Source organism: Lutjanus erythropterus, chromosome 10 (assembly GCF_056507025.1).
Source record: "Lutjanus erythropterus isolate fLutEry1 chromosome 10, fLutEry1.hap2, whole genome shotgun sequence".
In the NCBI taxonomy this organism is placed as follows: Eukaryota; Metazoa; Chordata; class Actinopteri; order Lutjaniformes; family Lutjanidae; genus Lutjanus; species Lutjanus erythropterus.
This window is the reverse complement of record NC_139326.1, coordinates 20,434,799-20,456,457: the sequence shown is the minus strand read 5'-3', so window position 1 is coordinate 20,456,457 and position 21,659 is coordinate 20,434,799. Positions and strand designations below refer to the sequence as shown.

The window sequence follows — 21,659 nt, the reverse complement described above, 5'->3', positions numbered from 1 at the left end:
CTGAGCTGACCAAAACAAGCTACTTGAACATGACTCACAGTTCTCCCTGAGCAGACTGACTTCCGACAAAGCGTCCCACAACAGTTATTGAAATCCCCATGACCGCTGTAAGCTCAAGTGGTCGATCCCTTCATCCTCCTCCATGCATAGAAAGCAATGGTTTTCATACTTCATGTAGCTCTGCGTACAGTATGGGCATAGAGTGTGGGTGGGTAATGGTGACTAATCCAATTTGTAGTCTTATTCTGGATCCCTAGTTGTCACTGAGCCCTTAATCTCTGTGGAGAGAGAGATCCTCACAAACTAATCTCAAGCTTGTGTCTGTCCGCTGATCCTCGTGGCAACAGTTTTTTATCTTTCTATGAATGAACATGGGGAGTAAACACAAGACAGCCTTCAATCATGCTCATCTACACCCTTACAAAGCCCCTCTGCTCAGATTTAAATGGCTTGTGGATATGGGCTGCAGACAGTGAGACGTTGAAGGGCTGGACTCATGTTGTTGACCTGACACTGCTCAGCTACTCCTGATCCTCCTCCATCCATTCACTTACTCCAAAGGCTTGGCTCGTTTGTTGCCGGGGGTTACGCTTGTTGCCGAGCACAATGTCGGAGCACATGCAGCTCTCCCTTGCCTTGTGCAGGATTGGGCTTTACACGGTAAGAAAATGCATACAGGCTTCTGCTATCTGTTTTGTGAGAGAGTGGCGGGGATGCGCTGTGTTAAGTGTGTGCTGGGTTTGAATACTGTTAGTTTCTCCATGGTTTAATCTTTCCTGGTTGTGTTTTGAAACCGATACAGACCAAGCAACAGCAGCTGCTGCTTCACTGTTGCTTGGTCACTGAATGGAGAGTACGCTCCGATTCATTCGAGTGGGTGTTCACATAATATTAAGGTGGAACAGGTGGACGTCAGTGCTGTGAGATGTAAATTAAACCTACAGGGAAGGAGCTGCCTTTGAGTAGAAGCAGTTTCTCTGAGAATAGAAACAAAGATAGATTATGGTTCCTTTTTCCTGCAGCTCCTAGCAACTGGCATGGTCAATGGTTGTAGTTCAGGCAGTCTTAAGTACAGTGCAGTTATGAATGGATCCATGAATGTTATCCTACAGAGGCAAAGGGTGGAAGTATAATTGAAGTTATTTTTGTTTTGCTATTGAAGTGACACTTATCTGAGAGTGGTTAAAAATTAATGTTCACTAACACTGCAGCATTCAGCTGTGATAATCACATACATAATGTACACTCATTGATTCATTCATCAGTGTTCACGTTAAGTACTGTAATCATTTTGCGTAAGAAAAAAAATAAAACTTCAAAGCAGTTTGATGCCTTTATGAATTTTTTGGAACATGTTTTTAAATAGTTGTATTTTAACCACAGCTGATGACTCATGTTGCATATTGCCACGTCCCCTGTTATTCCCTGACCAGCTGGTGAAGCTTCCTCAATGAACAATAACTGAGAGGATTATTTTGAAATACGAGTGTTGAATAGAAAGCTTATGCACTGTTATAGTAGAGCGTGAGCATAGCCTTTAGGAGTACTATTCATGACTTGTAAGGAATACGTTGAAAAATGTATAAGATAATTTACAGGGGTAGAATAAACACATCTTAATGTAAGTTAAGTGCCTCATTAAGGTAGTCAATAACTGGTGTCCATCTCCTTTTAAGAACAGGCAGTTATTATTGTATCTGTTTGACCTTTTCTAACCAATCAAAACTTCTGTGAGGTTTAGAGTTCATCCAATTAATAATAATTATTTTTCTTGCAACATCAACATTTTGTGCATTTTCTTTAATCAGTACTTAAACGTTAACAATCAATAATTGATTAACCATTGCTAATTAATAAGATAAAAAAAAAAAAAAAGCTTGTCATTTTCTCAAGTTTTGTTTAAACATTTCTAGTTGCACATTGGTTAGAAAAAATGATTGATGAAGCACAAACACTTAAAACAAACAGACAGTGCTGCCAAACAAACCAATGTCATCCAACGCAGTACAGTTACTGCCATTTTAGGCGATCAAGGCAGACCAGACCAAACTGTGCAAAAATCTGAGAGGTCCAGAGTAACAATAACATCCATATGCAGTATATAACGTTGGTCTGTTGTAAACAGATGTTCAGGTGATATTTCCAATTGGCACAATAGTCTGTCCGTGGGAGTGTCTTTTTCCAGATTTTTCTCCATCTCCTCTTTGATTTTTTTCAGATTGTATTTTTGGGGAGTTCTAAATGTATGGTCATCGACCATGCCACTGTTTCTCCAGCGTTTGTGGGTGGCATTGTTTTTTAAGCAAGTAACTCTCAGTGGGGTCCTAAAGAACGCCAGCAACCACAACTTTCCAATCAAATTCTTTCCATGAGGTTTTCCTCATTACCTGCTGTCTCATCGGCCAATAAGCTTTGTCCACTGGGGACCACAAATGTACAATACTGACAGAGCTATGCTGCTGGTGAGCCAAAAAATACTAGTAATATTTTAAATAATTTTCTTGTTGTAGCCCTAATTTGCCTAGTAGCAGCAATCATTTAAAACTTTTATTATGTTCTAGTTTAAGTTAACCAGATCTGAGCATGCAAGAACAAAACAGTGGGGTACACTATCATATCATGCTGTGGTGTGCAACAAAATGCAGTTAACTGAGAACCTCCAAAAATGTCTACAGCCCCTCATAAAATAACAACATAAAATTTTGATGAAGTTTATAAAAAAATACCACATTTAAACTCATTTGAACCAGTCCACTCTATGCATGCAAAAGAAGGTTAAATCCCCCTTTGGACGCTTGTAGTTAGTTTTCAGCCCCTCACTTAAATATAGTCCTACTGTGGGATTACTGAGTGCTTAAAATGGGGATCAATAGAAGTATAAGGCTACCATGGAGAAGTTCAAAGGAGTGATTGTTTTTATTGGCTTGCAGGCAATGAGATTCAAACCCCTGCTGAGTCACCACAATATCCTGTGAAGTGTTGCGCACAATCAAATCTCCAACATGTGTGATGCTGTGGGAGAGTAATGATATGATCCATTCCCAGTGCTGTCGCATGTCGGCAAATACAAATTTATAACCATGTTGTGATAAAAAACAAACTCATGAGTCTAAAACCTTCATCATTTACTATCAGACATTTGATCTTGACAGTGGTGGTGATGCTGAAAGAGCTATGCTACTGGGGAAATGAGGAAAAGCTTTTCTTGTTTCTTTACACTGGCTACACTAATAATTTACTTCATCTGTCATTTTACACCAGATTTACAGTATGCTTTGCCGGCTCATGAACTGGCTATGTTATGTCTGGATATAGTGTCTGTTTTTGATGCTTCAGACTCTCCCATGTTCCTCCTGATTGTTCTCTGTATAGTCACCCACTCGCTCTGTCGACACTAAAATAGCAGATAAGACAGCATATTCGACTTTTGCCAATTTTAGACTGTATAGGGCTTTTCATCAGTCTGTGTTATTGCCATGTCAGTATTGCCTATCAGACTAAAGCAGATGACTGAGCAGCATTATTCATCAGTTAATCTCACCGTGCCCTGAGATGGACACATGAGTTTGAGATTTGCCAGCGCCCTTGTATCGTTTGGTCCAACCCCGAATTGTTGTGCTTAATTAGGCTTTGAAGAAAACTAACAGTGGTGCTACACCACACAGTAAATGCTGAGCGAGGCAGTTGTTTCAATTGTCATTTACCAACCAAGTTGATAATGAAATGAGATTAATCTGTCTGATTCAGCAGGTGATTGTTGATGAAATCATGCATTTGCTTCACAATAATAAATCAGAGCAGCACATCATAATTTCAGGAAAAAAACAAAACGTGAGCTCTTAAAAGCTGGTAATAGAGACAAAAGCTTTATTTATCTGCATTAAGAGGTATCTAGCACTGTATCTACAGTGCCTACATGCTTGGTCTCTGAAGCTAACTGTAGGCTGCACAGTATCTGACGTGTGCCTCTTCAAAACCACTAGTACTAGTCATGATACTGGAATTTCTCATTTCGATGTGATACTTTGAAAAACATTGATATTCAATGCCATGGGAAAAATGAGGGCATAAAACTTTTGATTTTTTTAATCTAAAGATAAATATAACATCCAACCGAAATTGCAAATGAGTGATGCGAGGAAGGCAGCACTGCAAGTTAGTAAGAGGAGGGGGGACTATGTGAGTACTGCCACCAAGTATGGATCCAGGTCAACAGTCAATCAGCCCCAACCCTGCCCAGACTAAGTGTTTGTACTGTAGGTTTCATCTGTAAGTTTAAACAGATATTCCCAATAGGAATTTCCAAATGTATACATCTCTACTGTAAAATGCAGCATAAATTAAATGATGTGATCAGTGCAAGGCTATAGTGAGATTTTGGATAAGTTGTTGGTAACAGCAGGTGCCGTGGGATATTGTTCTAAGTGACCGTGTGCTGTGGGTACCATAGCTACTGCTCTTTGGACCCTGTCTTTGCAGGATGCCTAAACCATTAAAGGTCTAAGTGATCGTATTAAGCACTTCATGGTCACCTCATTATGTTATTAATGGGGTGGAAAATGGCTGCTCGGCTGATTTGCCTTCTCGGACCCCCAGGTCCAGGCCAAATTATTCAGACCAAAAATCTCAGGGCTGGCTCACCCTTAATTTGGAAAGAAACCCGATGGAGTGTACATGATGAGACTGACTTAACTCAAGTTAAAATTCACAATGGAGCCTTGCAGAGGGTTACACACTACATAAAACCTGAGACAACATGGATGCTGCAGCAGCTCCTCCACACAGGACTAGTTTTACAAAGCAGGATCTAGATAGACCGGTTCTTTTTTCTGGCAGTTGTGAGAGCTGCCTGAAGTGCTGTAGGGTTTTATTATCAAGTTTCATCATAGTAACTTGGCCTGCATTACATTTTTTCAATAGTTACAAAAAAAACAAACATTCAGGTTATGTAGATAGCGCTTGATTGTACACTTGCTGTATGGAATACATTAAATTTCACATTTTTTTAGTTTGAACAACTCATGTGATAAACAAGGTTGTTAGGGTATAAAAATGAAAAAATAAAGAACAGGGTATTTTAAAGTTTTGTTTCTTGTGCAGCTGGCATCGCAGCAGTAACACCTGCATCCTGTTTACCAGAAGAAGATAAAAAAACAAGTATTTTACCAATATACTGCAACAATTTCTTGTTTTAATTTTATTGTTTATGTGGTGGTCTAATATTTTTTAGATAGACAATTAGAGCACAGTATATTACAAAATAGTGATAGCACTAGAAAAAAAGGTATGCTTTTAGATTTAAGCTTTACTCGAAGAAGACAACTGCTGTGCACTTTAACATACTGTCCAAAATAGGAGAGCATGCTGTGCGTTTTTTTCTTTCAAAAATAGTGCAAATCAGTGTCTCATTTAGTATCATTTTACTTGATCCATCTATCAGTTTCTTCTTGAAGGCTGTATTTGACACCTGAGTAGGCAGAGCGTTGTTTGTATGTTTTGTTCCGTCTTGTCTCCTGGGTTTTCCGTGCTGTGTCACACTGCACAGGGCCTACCCGTTTCCTGTTATCACAGGCCTGATAAATGTTTGTCTCCACTCGTCAGCTGTGAGCAACCACCTTGTATTTCGTAGAGTTCTGATTGTTATCCTTCCCAGTCTCCTCCCTGTTTTTTTTTTCTTTTTTAATTTGGCCTTTAGGGTTGAGAGATGAGACCAGTGTGGTGTATAGCAATCCTTTTACTGTTGCCAGACAGTCAGTATATCATTCATGGTTCATTCAATATTTTTTATGGACCTGCAGCATAGTAAAAGCTGGTAGTGCATTGCTTGTATCTTGTTCCCTCTGCATTAAGATTAATATCTCTTCATTTGTATCAGAATTGTAAATTAATGTGCTGAGATAACTGTAACAGCTTTTGGCTGGGTTATCTAGATATGTAGTGTAAACGTTTGCTTTTTTGTGTGTGAATTGTTTATGTAAGTTAGGAGAGGCAATATTACAGTCACAAAAGTGACACTATGCAAAACAAGGCACCAGTTTCTATGCCCCTGATTTCCTTTGTGTTCTTCCTTCCCACCCACTCCATCTCTACCCTCTGCTCCTGATATGTGAACCAAGGCTGCAAAGATTACTTAATTAATCAATCAGTTGATCAGGAGAGGATTAATTACCAACCATGTTGATAACTCATCAATCACGTAGTATCATCCTGGCATCAACTTTTAAATATATAAATAGATCCGCTACACTTTTTTGTCATCTATGACAACAAATAAAGAGTACTTAAGCTTCAGACTGCTGGCGGGACAAAAGAGGCAGTCCACAGATGTAACTTTGCTGTAGTCTCAGGGAAACTGCAATAAACAACTTTCACAATTCTTTGCCTTTTATAGAGCAAACAGTTGACTGATCAATCATGACAATAATTAGCAGATCAATCAGCAATATAATGATGTTAGTTGCAGCCCTACAAGACATTGTCCATGGATAAGAACACAAACAAAACCAAAAAAGACAAATACATATGACACAAAAACAGACAACAAACAATAAGTAAAGCCTATTTATTCATCCCAGTCTCATCCCCCTGCTATCCAGGAATCCCTTGACCGTTTTTTTCAGACTAATCTATTTGATGTGGAGCCTGACATGGGATTTTGTTCAGAGTTAAAACAGTTCAGTCCAGCTTGCAACTTCAGAACAGGATAGCTCTTGTACCACTGTTGTTTTGCCTGCTTGGTTTTGAATAGATAACTGCTTGACATTGCCAAATGGCTTCAAAGTTCAGAAAGACCCCTTGGTGAGTGTACAAAGTGGGAAAACACAAATGATTGACCATGGTGCTCTTTGAGCTGTGACGTTAAAATTGTGGTGTGAACAATTTTATTTGTAATGCAATATCCTTGCAACATTTACAAAACAAGGACACACTTCTTATTTAAATTGTGGTGTATTTGCATAGGTGGAGTATTTGCATAGCGGTTGCCTGTTTTTGTCCACTCTGCTGTGTTAATTCATTTTAAATAGGTAGTAGCAATGTGTAGCAGCAAAGGTAGTTATATAATAACAGTTTTAATTGTAATATCTTGAATTTTATGTATTGAATGCATTACACATTTATATATTCATGGGGTGTTGTCATATTTTCAACCTATTTATAAAGACAGATGTTTTCATTATAGTTAAATAAGTTGCTCCACTGCCTGACAGCAATTTCATTATCACTTCTTAGAGAAACGGTAGGATTGCAGGTTGGCTTATTGATTAGGTGATAGCACCTCATCTGGAAGGAGCTCTGCTGATGCCCCTGTCACTAAGACAACCAAAGTGTCAATGACTAAGACCCTATGTCTGTATTAGAGGCAAGGACTCTGTTGTGTGAACAACCAGAGCTTTTCTCCCTCTGTAGAGAATAAAGTGAAAAGGCAAATGTCTGATTTATGAGAACAGTAAGAGTGTTATAAAAAATAAACACAATTTTGCTTTATAATTCAGATGTAGACAAAGTAGTGCACTTCTTTCTGAGTACACTTGTATTTTTGGTCACACAAATTTGTCTTTAAATCATCGAGGCTATAAACACGCAGCTTGTTATTTTCAGTTTTAGTTTGCAAAAGGAAAAATCCCAATCCCAGAAATCCCAATAGCAGTAGAGGAAATCCTTACACATACATTTGAAACTGTTATTATTGTTGGCCTGCTTTCAGGAAGAGATATTTTTAGCTCTCTTATCTCAAGATACCGAAGGCGTTGGGTGTATTCCAATATCTTGTTAAGACTTTTATCTCACTGACCATAACATAACCTAGAATTCTAACTGTTCCATATCAGTTTTTTCATCAGAAGTGTCTTAACCAGATAGGTTGTTCACCGGGTACACTGTCAAGTACAGCTACAGTTCTACTAAAATATCTACATGAATAGGTTTTTTATTTAGTCTATTTTTATATCTTTGAAATTGTGTCTTAGCGAATCACACAGTGTCTTTGAACTCAGACAGACCTTCAGAATTCAGCACAATAATGGGTTAAGACTATTTCTTTTAAGCTCTTGGGACTCATAAATCCCAAAGAGTTATTGTTTTTGTGATGCCTATTATGTCACAGAAAACTTTCTGCACAGTAAATAAACTGTTCTTCTCACAGCGTGTGAGCAGCATACATTTCCAACCTGCTTCCGTTCTTTTGAAAGGCAGGATGGGAGCAGCCATTGCCCCATCCTGGGCCATGAATATCCCACACTTCAAAATAACTACGGGACCTGGTGGGATGATGATTGAGAGTACACAGAGGGTCACCCACCCACTCACTGCCTAGTACTGTTTCCTAAAACCTGGCTGCCAGTCTGGCTGCTTACTGATTTGTTTTGTTGCGTCAAGGACATTTTGGGATGGAATTTGGCACTGGTTGTTTGGGAAACTACAAAGAATAATTTCCTGAAGGAGATGTATTGGCTGCTTGGCCTTTGTGTACCATGTATATCAGGAACAGAACAGATTCTTTTCAGGACCACATGCCTTCTAATAGCACATATTTTGCAGTAGTCATGCTCATCAGTTTTTGTGGACTTAATAAATGAATATTTATAGAGGTGTAGCTCTATTTAATGAAGCTGTGGCCAAGTCTTAAGGGTCAGAATATGGGTTGGATTCTCCACAGGACATGACCAAAGCGTCAAGACCAAAATTAGCAGAGTAGTTTGAGGGGTAAGTAATTCTTTTTAGGGTAAACTGAAATAAAATTCAAAAATGCAGAATAGAGTTACAGAGGTAGGATGTTGCGCCAGCAAGCTCAACAGTGTCAGTCATGGATGCAGGGCAGAAACATGCGGAACAGTTTGGGTGTGTTCAAAACAAGAATGTTTATTGTGTCAAAATAAATTGTGGAGTGTGATCCGCTTCAGCTCTGTCTATCCGGGTAGAAAGGGTGGCAGCAAATAACTGCTGCAGTCAAGAAAACCAAGGAGTAAAGTTGTCAAAAGTGTCAATACTTTGATACTTTTTCATTACCACATTATAAAGTGATACAATCTCTGCTACACGTGAACCACTTTACTTTTCATGAGTTCTTATGTGTTTGTCCTTTGACAATGCAAATTAACAAAACATTAACATTGTATATTTTTCATACATTTGTTTGAAGTCCGTAGCTAGGAGCACTACAATGTGTCTACAGCAACACTGGGATAATTTAAAAAGACCGCACCCTTTAGGATCAACAGAAGTAATTCATGTTTCTATGCCAGTGAGGCAATTTGTTTCAATCTACTAAATCAGACAGGAAGAACAACAGGAAAAACATACCTTTGAACAATAATTTGTGCTTGATATGGTTTTTCCACTGAAAAGTTAAATTACTTGATTAAATACATCTGCTCTTCCTGCCCTTTAATCTATAAACAAGCACATTTTTTTTTTCATTTTAAAAGTTGCATGTACACACCTTACACACATTTAAGGGCAGAGAAACCTTCCTCCTTGAACAGATAATTATGAAAACAGCCTTCAACCATCAAACACATACATCCTTCTGCCCCGTAGTGATGGTCAGTGAATAAGCCAAATACTTTTGAGTGGAGGTAGACTTAAAAGTTTGATGCAGTAACCAGGTTCTTTGCAGAGTGTGTTCCTCATGTATAAGGCTGAGTCCTTATCACAGTGACCCAGGTTCAGTTGCAGCCTGTGGCTCTTTGCTGCATGTTGTCCCCCTTCCCTCTTTGCCACCTTTCCTCTCTATCTTCGCCTGTCCTGTCTCAGTCTCTGTCTTATATCCTTTTTGCACAATCTCCAAGATGTTTTTAAAAAGAAAAAAATCAACTGCAAAAAATAGTATTTGTTATGTCGTTGTGATACATAATCATGGATCTGTTTACATTGCGTAAATGTGTTCAGCTGGCTTGTATTTTCAGAGGCCTCCCTCACAATGCCCTTGAATGTGAAACCTCTGCCTGTAGGCTTTTGTTGTGAGACGCTGTAAAGCGTCTTTCTGTTATACAATAGTCTTTGTCCCCATGACATGACAAGACCCATCTTCACACTGAGCTCGGGGCCTGAAGCACATATTGTAATATGCTTATCCACAAGACATTGTAATATGTGAGTGGGCTGCAAATTCCTTGAGTAATCCAAGCCTAAGGGCCTCTCTCTTTTTACAATCAGTCTACCATTCATTGTTAGTCCCCAAACCCAGTGAATTCAAATTTTTCTGAACACAGACTGTCACTACGTGTATAAAAGCAGCAGGATCTGTATTTTATCCTGTTCCTCTTACTGATTTTTTTTCAATGATTTTTCTATTAAATTAATGAGTTCAGAGAGAAGTTGAGGAAAATCAGATGGATTGATTGAAAACTGGATTGATAATGAAAATAATTGTTAATTGCAGTCATGTTGTGTATAAATATCCCATGAAAACAGCAACCTGCTAATTTAGACAATGAGGTAGAAATATTTGCTTTTCACTTGTGATGGGTTGCCATTAAACTAAACTAAATGTTAAGAGAGTAATGTGAGTGACAGCTCCAATCTTCACAACAATCATTACACAACCACCACATTATGTGTGACATTTCTTAACTGCCATTTTCCTTCTGTACTTCTGCTCCCATCTAGAATTCAACAGCAATTTAATGTTAATCCATTCTGTATTATTATCATACACGATGTTGGTGTTTGATCAGAATTTTCTACTTCCATATCTGTGAGCTTAAGTTTGTCAGCGCCAGTTTTTCATTTGCAACAAATCACATTTGTGAATCTTTTTTATCCCCCTGAAAACAGCATGACCTGCCATTTGAAATAATTAGCTTTTTAAGAAAAAACACAGTGGGTGATTATCCCTGCTGTGTATGTGCCTAATTTGTGTTAATATTTCTCAGCGATAAAAAAACCTTTCTCTTGATAAATGTTGGCATTCGCATTTGTGTTTATCAGTTTTCTAATAGCAGCAGGTTTCATTTGAACATGCTTAAATGTTTGAAAAGAAATCTTTTATCTGCTTGAGGTTGATTATCATTTTATTTAATGACACATGTGAGCCAAACCTTCTAATCTCATTGCTTTTTATGCCTCCACACCGATGACAGCCGTGGCCAGAGGCATTAAGTTTTCGGGTTGTTAGCCCGTCTGTTTGTGAATGCAACATCTCAAGAGCACCTTGGGGAGAATTTCTACAAACTTGGTTAAAACATCCACTTGGACTTAAGAGGAGGTCAAAAGTCAAGGTCATTGTAACCTCACAAACACGTTTAAGTCAACAATCCATACACTGATTCTGACAAAAATTTCACACAAATGTCTAATATAATGACATTTTATATCTTTTATATCTAAAAGGTCAAAGGTCAGCTTCACTGTGACATCTCCGTCTAAGTCCCTAAGTGAAGGTAGTATGTTTCTCTCTTGAAATTGATCAGAACTGTCTTGGTCAGTCTTTCCAGTGTTCCAACAATCACAAACAACAATAAATCTCTAATTAATTGTGTTAAATGTGAAAATATTGTTGCTCTGCAGGCTGTTTTCCTCCCACTCGTTCCTCAGCTTGTCGGTACGTACTGTGCTGAGTCCGCCCCTGTCCCTGACCAGCTCATTGTTCTGAGGACCAGACCAGTAAAATAGCAAAATAAGATGCAAAATAAAATTACCAACATTGCCCTAAAAAAAAACAAAAAAAAAAAAAACAGCTTGTGATAGACTCAGCCAACCGCTGATAGCCCATATATTCATCCAAGTGCCCAACCCAAGTGTGGCATTATTTTCTTGAGTAACTCTTTTGGGTTGAATATTTGAAAAGATAGTGAGTTTTGCAGCTGGTATGCTAAATTATTTATGCTTAGTGTCTCAGAATCTGTACCCAATTCAGATAAAACCTCACACTTCGGGTTAGAGTGTCTCAATTTTTCAACAACTCCAGTCATTACTACAAATTTTAATCTATGGATTACACATTTTCAGTTTCTAGACTATTTTTGAAGGGATGACGTGTTGCATTGAATAAGAGGAAATGGGATGTTAGTTCAGCGTTGTTTTGTAACACCCATTTCACACTGATTTGTAATCTGACCAACCTTCAGTCCATTGAGGGTCTATTCAGAATAAAATCATGTAAGCAAGTTGATTACAGTGTTCCAGGAAATTCAGGTCTTTCTTATAAACCAGTCAGGGGATAAAACATGTCATGTACTGTAAATGTTCTTTCTGATTACTTCCTATTTTTAGAATATCTATAAACCTCTGCTCATGTTCACCCACTTGAGTCAAGACACTTTTGGATGGCGCTTCATATATTCTATCATTTGGGGGTTTGGAGTGTATTGGTCTGTTGGCAGGACTGATCCTAGGCAAAATCTTTGTTCTGTTCTGTAACAGAACAAAGAAAAGAATGAAATCCCTAAACACCCAAATCTGATATCTGACAAAGCCCTGAACAACACACTTTGTGATTTGTAATCAGTTAAGAAATAAACATTCCTACATAGAGTGTGCACATATGCTCTGGGTAGTTCAGGAAACTCCGCCGCTCTTCAGAACACAACAGGAGTTGCAGCAAGATCAGGCTAAAGCAATTTGTTTGAAAAATGTCTACAGATGTTAACTTAGTTTGCTCAACAGCACTCATTCTAATAGAGTCTGCAGGTACAGTGTCACAGAGTCAGGAGCAATTCTCCACATAATTTTTGACAGTGACTGTCGGCACCACATTCAATGCAATCTCCGAGGGACTCCTAATTATGACAATGGAGCTGGTGCAGATCATGCTCCAGTTACTATTTCTGACAGCTCTATTTTGCAGCAGCATATAATAGGAATCATTCCTTGTTAAGCACGAGCGATTAAATCAGTCACAGCTATACCACAAGAGCAAAATCAGGTCTCATGAACTTTTCAAACAATGTTTTTTTGTGGGAGTTTCTGTCCTTGTGAACTGTCTGGCCTGTGAGATGAAAATATCAGGAATGCCACTGAAGCCTGTTCCCACCCCCAGATGTAATCCTCTGTGATATGATTGAGAGAGACCCAATCCCATAAAAAGGAGTTTCCTCTTCCAATTTTTTCAATGAGTGCAGATATTTTTGTCTTCATCTGGAGGAGGTGTGACAAATGTGGGCAGCTGTGTTGTTGATGTCTGCACGGATATGCCCAGATGCATACGCCCACATGAAATCATTTATAAACTGTAAGCGTCCCACTTAATGTATATGTAATTCAGGGTTAAAAATAAACTCTACAGTGACAGTTTGAGGTCTTCACACAGTGGTCTGTGCTCTGCACAGACATCCTGCAGGCTCAGTTGTACAGGGATGCTTATGGTCCTGGTGGCTTGGAGTGATGCAAAAATCATAACTTTGTCCATACTAAACATTTTTGTATGAGCCAAAGTTCTTTTAATGATGCTTACATTAAGTCAACATTTCAAAATTGTGAAGACTTCTTTTCTTTAATACAAAAAAGGAGTTCATAGAAAAAGAGGTTATTGCTCAAAACAAGGTATTAAAAAAAGATTGTTCATTACTTAAACTGTATAAACAGCCATACCAATGACTTGTAGAATACATAACCCAGTGAGCATTTTTACGATAAAAGATGCTTAAAAAAACAATAGGTGATGGTCATCGGTGAAAAGACGTTTAGAATAGGTTCAGAAGTGAAAGGTTTTTTCACTGGCAATTTGAAGATATTGACTGAATGTTAACATTTACTATATACACAACATGTAAATAATAGTCTGTAAATACTAGGACACTAAGAAACTACATACAGATTTATCTGTTCAAAGCCAGAAAAGAAAGACTGACACACGGAGGAATCAAACTCGTCTCCTTGATGAATGTCCTGTGTTCAACCAGACAAACAAAAAAAACATCTTCATTTAAAGTTCTTTGTCACTCTTTGACTTACATCGAAGTAGTTGAAGCTGTAACGTACCTACGCATATATGTCAGGGTTCAGAAGAAACTCCATGTTTTTATTTTAAATTTTGACCTTCTCCTATTAGAAAGGCCTGGAAGCTTTTTGTTGGCAGCACAGCCTATCGTCCTTATATATGACATTTTATATGACATTGAAGAAGTCCCCTCACAATAACAAGTAGTCTCTCTTCAAACATACAATTGAACAAATGATCAAAGTGATAAAACAAATTTGTGTTTTGTTTTCAACTGAATTCACTGTGAACAGTCATTGTATTTCCATTTCCAGTGTTCCCGTATATTCAATACAGTAAAAATTGAAAGATATACATTCATGTTACGCCTTTAAACCAATTTTCTTAACATTTCTTTCTTGTGGTGCCTCTTTCAGAAAAGCAGAAAATGTTGTTTAAGCAAAGAAATTGAAATTACTGCTGCTCTTCTATCACAGGTGAAGCCATATTAACATCATAACATCTGTCAGCTGAGCTCAGATCATCGCTCTTATTCCACAGTCTCATATATGAGATAGCACCTTCAGTTACACTGTTGCTGATGAATCAGCTTGCAGATCACATCGGCATCTAACTAATCCCAAACCGGTTCCACTTGGTATCAGTCCTGATGTCCTAAGACACTTAAGACAAGCCACTGGCAGTGAGGACAGGATTCTGTCTGGACATGCTTGGTATTTCTATGTGAGCTGCTGATTTGATGAAAGAGTAATGGCGCCCTCTGTTGTTATGAAACAGACACTTATGGTTGACAGAGACAACCAAAGGAAGTTCAGAACTTTTTGAGGTCATCTATGTCATGCATCTTTTATTCTAGACCCCTCTAGTACCCTGCAAGCTGTCAAGACTTAATGTGTTAAACTAAAACTTCAACTGCAGCTGGCTGCCCCCAGGAATTTAATGGTGCTTGTTTTATGGAGGGAAATGAAGGGCACAGACTTATACTGAGAGCACCACATGAAAAAGCACCAGTAACTAATCCAGTTATAAAGACAGAACAGTCATATTTGATGCTTTTCAGTGCAAGCAGACATCTGACAGTCATCATGTTTATGTGTGTTTTTAGAAGATCAAAAAAACAGTCAGAAGTTAGAGAGAAGAATGGTCTATACCTGAATGACTGGAACATTAGTCTCATAAACTGCAGCAAAGTTACTTTATACTGGTTTACAAAGTTAACACAGCGTTTTACAGTTTGACATTCAAACAAGGTACAAAACAAACTATCTGAGACCAATGGCAACAACACTACAACATTAAAACATCTGAAAAGATGACTTAAAAACAAGTCAATAAAGTCTTTCTTGAAGTGATTAAAATGGATTCTACACTGATTTCCACAGAGGATGCGTGGTTGCAACTCACCTCACTGGAATTCAAGACTTGTTTAGATGCACATTACAGACACACAGAAAAACATGTTTGCTAAACACTCTCACAGAGTTCCCACAAACTTTATTAATTGTAAAGTTGAGCTTACAAAAGAGCTTAGCGTTGGTAAAACATTCACCTCAAATGGCATGGAGAATTACAGGCCTGATGAGTCATTTGACATCTTTTTACTTGGAGATCATGTGTGGAAAAGGCCAAAAGATGTCTTAATTCCATAATAACTGTAATTGTACTGTCAGTCATCAAGTGAGCCCATGATTGCTCTGTATAATTGTGTAACGGAGAAGAAATACGAGACCACTTTGAGGATTCTGCGCACTCATCTGTGCAAATACTTGTTCTCTCATGATATTCCTGTTTTCCAGAATGATAATTCCCTTTAACTGTGACTAGACAAATTCAGGAGTGTTTTTATGAGACAGAGTTTGTCTCCCATGTCCTCCAGAATGACTGGCTCTACTGTTCAGAGAACTCTTATGGGATGTAGTTTAGCACAGAGTGTGCATTTGGTTTCCAAATCCCCCTCATCTGTCAAAGAGCTTGAGAGTTTTCTTCTTGAAGAACAGTCTAATATCCCTACAGACACAGCTTAGCACATGAATGACAGCTTTCCAACACAGATTGAAGCATGGTCTTTTGGAAGATGCTTCTCACTACTGTCCAGCAGCATGTGGGCCTTTTTATTTTGGAGGTTTAAAGTTTGTCAGTAAGTCAGTTATTACCAGTAAGGCTAATGATCAATGCTTTCACCACTAATTGATCTTTCAGTAATGAGATTTGATTAATTTGTTAGTCAAAAAAATAATCAACAAATGCCCATTATATGTTATCAGAGCAAAAGTGAGGCCTTCAAACTACTTACGCTATGTTTTTTTGGATCAACAGCTGGAAAATCCCAAACTATCCAGTTTCCAACAGGAGAAAAACAGGAAATGCGCACATTTGAGACGCTGGGATCAGCAAAAGTGATACTTTTGCGTGATAAATGACAAACAATTTTCTGGTAATCAACCAGTCTATTAAAGTCTGTGTAAAGGAAATTCAGAAATCCAACTAAATATGTTATACATGTTAGGCCATAGTTGCTGTGAAAAGACCGTAGTACTGAATTATGGATTTAGGCTGTTAAACTGTCTCCTTGTTCAGAATGTTTTGGGGCCTGAGAACATGGCTCGATGACAACTGGAGCCATACGTTCCCTAACACGATATAAGTTAGGATACATTAACATTTAGCATTAGCTGTGCAAGTAAAGAGAAGACTGGTTCTTTTTAGTAACCTGATGAAAGAGGAAACAACTTGTTTTTTTTTCTTTGCACGATTTTGAAGCCTTATTTTACATACTTTTTTAATCATTCAAATTTGGCTGGTTGGTTAATAACACATTTTTCTATGTCTTCAAATGCAGAATAAAGATTTATTATTGCTTTACACAGGCTTTAATCAAATAATACGATTCTCCTCTTGCTACTAGTAGTACTTTGTTTAGAGAGGAACATGTTGGCAACAAAAGGTAACAGACTTAACAGTAGCATTCTTTCCTGATGAACTCTAAGTCAATTTGAGCATACTTCTGTGCCTGAAAGTTGCTACATCCTGAAGGCATTTTAATCTGAAACCAAGCTGAAAGCTCCTACGGTTTTGGACCAAAATAAAGCCTCGCTGTTGTTTTTCCAAGTATATCAAATCTGGATACTAAAACACTTGGTTTTCAGAACTGATACGCGCAATGTAATTCAAATGTCAGTAAATGAAATCCAGTTTAATTTCTCTTGTGGCACAAGATTCAGTCCATAAAATTCACTCATGCGTCCTCTGGGTGGAGCCATGTAGTCACTGATCGGTTCATCAACTCGGCTGCAGATTTACAACAGAAGTTTTTTTTTAATGTTAATTTCCCCCAAACAAACTCATTTTTTTCCTGTAAATAATGTGTCATATATGTTACATCAATAAAACTAAAACTAACAGCACACACAGCCATGAATTAAGCTTTGAGAGTAATGACTTTTGAATGTTTCATTTGTATTAGATGAACACAGGCCGTTTGATGTAGGGCTCAATATGTGCCATGCAAACTAAGTCATATGCTAAATGGTGTTTGAGGGGTCAACTGGTGCTTATCTCTGTAAAGGAAATTCCTTCAATCTTTTGATAAATATTCTGCATCACATGCTTAACTGCGGTTTATTTTGAGAGGCATTAGCAAACATGGTCATAAAAGGATGTACAGAAAACCTCTGGGCAGTTAAGGGGCAAACTGAAAGTGGCAAACGACGATCTGTAATAGCATGCAAAAGCCACATCAAAGAAGTGCAGAGTTTAAAGAGTTTTGTCAGAAGAAAGATCAACATCTTTTTCCTCTGGCTTGTTTATTGTGTGCAATTGTTTTCACTATTTTAAAACAAAAGTGAATGTTCGCCAAAAACATGTGAAATGTTTCAGAACTCTCCTCGTCATTGATGATTGAGCGCTGGAAGTATTTCCTCTGACTCTATTAAAACCATTAACCTGTGCGCACTTTATTGTGCCCTTTCTTTTCCTGTTACTGATACCAGATTAACATAACAACAGGATTTCATAAAACAGACTTCAAGAGAAAGATTATTAAACCTCGATAATAACTTTTCTTTTCCAAATGACACCTTAAAGCCTCGACACCAGTTAAAGATTAATAAGATTCTGCAGTGTGAAATCAATTCCAACACTTTTCAAAATTAGAAACACCAGCAGGTTTACACTAGCTGTTTTTTTTCCAAGTTAGTTTCTCTAGATTTCTGTAGCACATTCAGACATTTTCCCAGTCCCCTATCAACCCCACTCATCCACACTTGGTAGGCTGGATGCTTTCTCTCGGGGGAGGCAGGCCTCAGGAGAGGTTTAGGCTACCTCTGAGTCAGGTTGCACTGTGCAGTGTCATCGGTAGGCCTGTGATGGATCATGGCACAGTTGGCCTCTGCCTGTTCTTTCCTGTCTTTGACTAAGTAAACGTTTCTCTCTGTGCTCACTCGTTTATGAAAGCTCCTTTGCGCAATCCTGCCAGCATACGCACATCTATCCATCAGCCCTGGCTCTTACTCTCAGTATGTGTGTGTGTGCGCGCCTTTCTGCTACTTGTCTGGTGTCCAGCTCTTCTTCCGGTAAAGTATGATATTGTTAGCGTGAGTCTCATGTTCTTTCTGGATCACAGCAAGCTGTTGCACAGTCCCACATGGTGTTAATCTGCTGTCTTTTATGTAATTATTTATTTTGCCATTTTCCAGGGGCAGTTCCACAATGATTGTTTGCATAATTACGTTAATGGGCCACAGTTCCATTTATGTGACTGAGACAACTGTGGTAGAGCTCTTATGGTGTTTATTTGCTCCGTTGTCTGTGTTTTTAGAATCACAATTTAGATCAGTGTTGTCCGAAGATCAACAAAGTAAGAACACGCTGAGAGAGTTTGGCCATCCAGTAGGTGTCAGGATAATGCAGAGCAAACATGCACTGAAGATGGGCTCAGTGAAGAAGTGATCACATACAGTAGATCCTGAATGATAGTGGTTTTGCTCCTAACCATTTCCTGAGATTTTGATATCTTTACATGTAACACTCCTAGTATATCTTCTTGTTTTTATTGTGGAAAATTAGGTATTTAAGAAGTTAGTAATATTAGTATCATATATTGACTGCAATGTCTGTCCCTGTAAAGAAAGAGGATGGGCTTGCAGGATGTGATACCTCTTTTGTCCCCTTTGAAGTAAGAGACATGTGGAGTCCATTGGCTTTAGTCAAACGCTCCCTGTGTGGGATTTAGTCGTACAGTTTGCATAGTGGTAGCCTACACACACATGTTTCTCTGCTTCAGCCCATAGCCTTTTTCAATCCTCACCATCTTTCACACACATGTGTACGCTGCAGTCAGAAAGTACGAGGACAGTGACACATGTTTTGTGGTGTTGGCTCTGTTGTGGTCCAGCACATTGCATCAGAAATGAAACAATGACTATGAGGTTAAACTGCTGACTTTTGGTTTCAATTTGAGGGTGTTTACAGGCACATCAACGTATGAATCATAGCCCTTTTCACACTTTTCACTCCCCCAATACTAGGGGACGTAAAAGAACTTAACAGAAACATAGTCACAAGTCTTTATGTGTAATACTTGGCTGCAGATCCTTTGTACACACTTAGTATCTTCACTGATGATGATTTTAGGGCTGAGAGAGATAGCTGAAAAATTTATCTCAATAAAATATTTTATTTCAGTCTATCAAGAGTTCTTGATCATTTTTAAGGACCTACTTTTAATAAAGACCCGGACAATCACCAATTTAGCCATTTTACACACAGGTAGTAGACTTAATTAACTTAATAAAAAAGGACAGTTTAGCTCACCAGTATGGCAATCTTTTTGACAGTTTCATTTTCTTTCTCTATGCTGTTTCCATTTATGTGTCATATGTTGATGGTGTAACCGAGCAGTACAACTCTTAAATGATCAGCTGTTTGTCTCATCATAGCTCGATCAAGGGTTATGATAGACCAGGGCATATTCATTCTGTGTTTTCATGGCATTTAATGCATTTAAATAAAACTATTGAACATTTTTCTTATTGCTATTGATGAAGTGTCTATTTCCAATACATAGCACTACTTTTTTAATTGCCCATGCCAAGTCTGATGTTTAGGATCAATGTCCTGATGGATTGTGAGTTTTTACACTACTACCTCACTACACAGCCTTAAAGCTTAAGTCAGCATGATGGCCTCATATGCAATGTGCTGAAGTACTTGGCCAAAAAATGAGAAACAGTCACCATCCTAACTGCACTGCATACACTTATGCAGGTCAGTTAGGCGCAGCTCAACCTCACTGACCCTTTCTGTTTCCTGGCCAATGCTTAGTCCCCACCCAGCTAGTTGTGTATGGATATTCACCATATAACACCTGTATATAAGACAAGCACATGTTTAGCATTTATTTTGGAATTGGGTGTGTAAGCATGTCACCGGATGATCTAAATGAAAACCAGTAATGCCGGCATCATAATTCAATTTTGGATTAGAGCAGCTGCCATACGATGATTCAGTATTATACTGCTGCTGGGTTGTAGGGTCACTGCAAGATGTTCTTGCCTGTATCGAAAGAACATATGACACCTGTATCACATGATGAAAGAATAAGTCCTGCTCCCACAGCTTCACTTGGGTGGGTTTTGACCAGTGGAGGCCACAATCTGGTTCAGATTTACTATTACATAAGTGTTTTGAGGCTGTTGTTTTTAAGAAGTTTGCTTTGTTTGGGGAAAAAAAAAGCTAAGGAAAATAAAATAACAAACAAGAGAGCGGCTCCAACAGCAAATGTGGTGTGTAAACACTTCTCGGGGTGGTGTTTGATTGGTTTTCACTGACAACGGAGGCCATTTTGTCTAGCAACCCCCCAACAACCCCATCTCTCCACAATTAGTGGGAGGTGAACGGGTTTAGATGGAGGGTTGAGGGGGAGCTGGTTAAAGTTGGCGCTCACAACGGCCCCCCTACAATGGAGAGGACCCCCTTCAAATGGTGGGTAAACAATGTACCTGAACCAACCAGCAGGCAGTGATAGAGGCATTTGCCGGGGAGATGGACACAAACTAGTGACCATGGGGTGAGAAGAGGTAGGTGAAAGTGGATTTGAGGTTTTTGAGGCTACAAAGAATCCGCCAGTCACAACTGAGGGGCCCAAAGCGTGTGATTATTAATTACTGATGGCTTCCCAGCCTTTGAAAATCAGGGGGCCGCAGACATCAGATGTGTGGAAGAGGCAGAGGAGCGAAAGGCCTGTCATTACCATCACAGAAACAATGTTCGAATTTGGCTGTCATGCATTTTTGCCTAATTGACTGTTTTGATGCAGGTTTTTTTTTTCTCCATTTTGTTTTTGAGGGGGCTCTGATGCCCCCCACTCTCCAGTCTTGATGAGGAGAACTTGGTGGGCTTTCAGCTTCACCCAGCAAGAACCTTCCGGAGGTTCTTTGATGGCAAGAAAAGCCACTGGAGACCTCAGGGGCCTCATTGGCCTCCATTTATGTATCGGCACCATAACACTCCATTTCTGATTCCTGACAAGAAATGAGTGAGGAGGAGAAGTAACGTATGAAAGGCATACAGTGTGTGTAAGTGGATGTATGTGCTATATGGAGTGTGTGTGTGTCTGCAGGGTGGTACTTTTTGTGTGTGTGTGTGTGAGGCTGCAATGAAAGGGGGAGGCCAGGGACCCACAAACCACATGAGGGGTCTCCTAATTTGCATAATTAACTGTTGACACTAACTGTGCTTAATGAAGGCCTATTGAAGTCATTGACCCTTTTACACAGCTAGC

General features: G+C 38.8%; 1 protein-coding gene across 2 annotated transcripts in view; it reads left to right on the top strand.

The window, feature by feature from the left end:
• Positions 1-21,659, top strand: part of arl15a (ADP-ribosylation factor-like 15a) — a 123,873-nt gene that overhangs the window by 8,885 nt on the left and 93,329 nt on the right. The window contains exon 1 of one of the 2 annotated variants that reach the window (XM_084728615.1): positions 530-660. The exons of the other annotated variant lie outside the window; for it this stretch is intronic. Within the exon in view, the coding sequence (XP_084584741.1) occupies positions 607-660 (54 nt within the window). The 5' untranslated portion in view covers positions 530-606. Of the gene's footprint in view, positions 1-529; positions 661-21,659 lie in introns of those variants that run through there. 2 annotated transcript variants of the gene reach the window in all.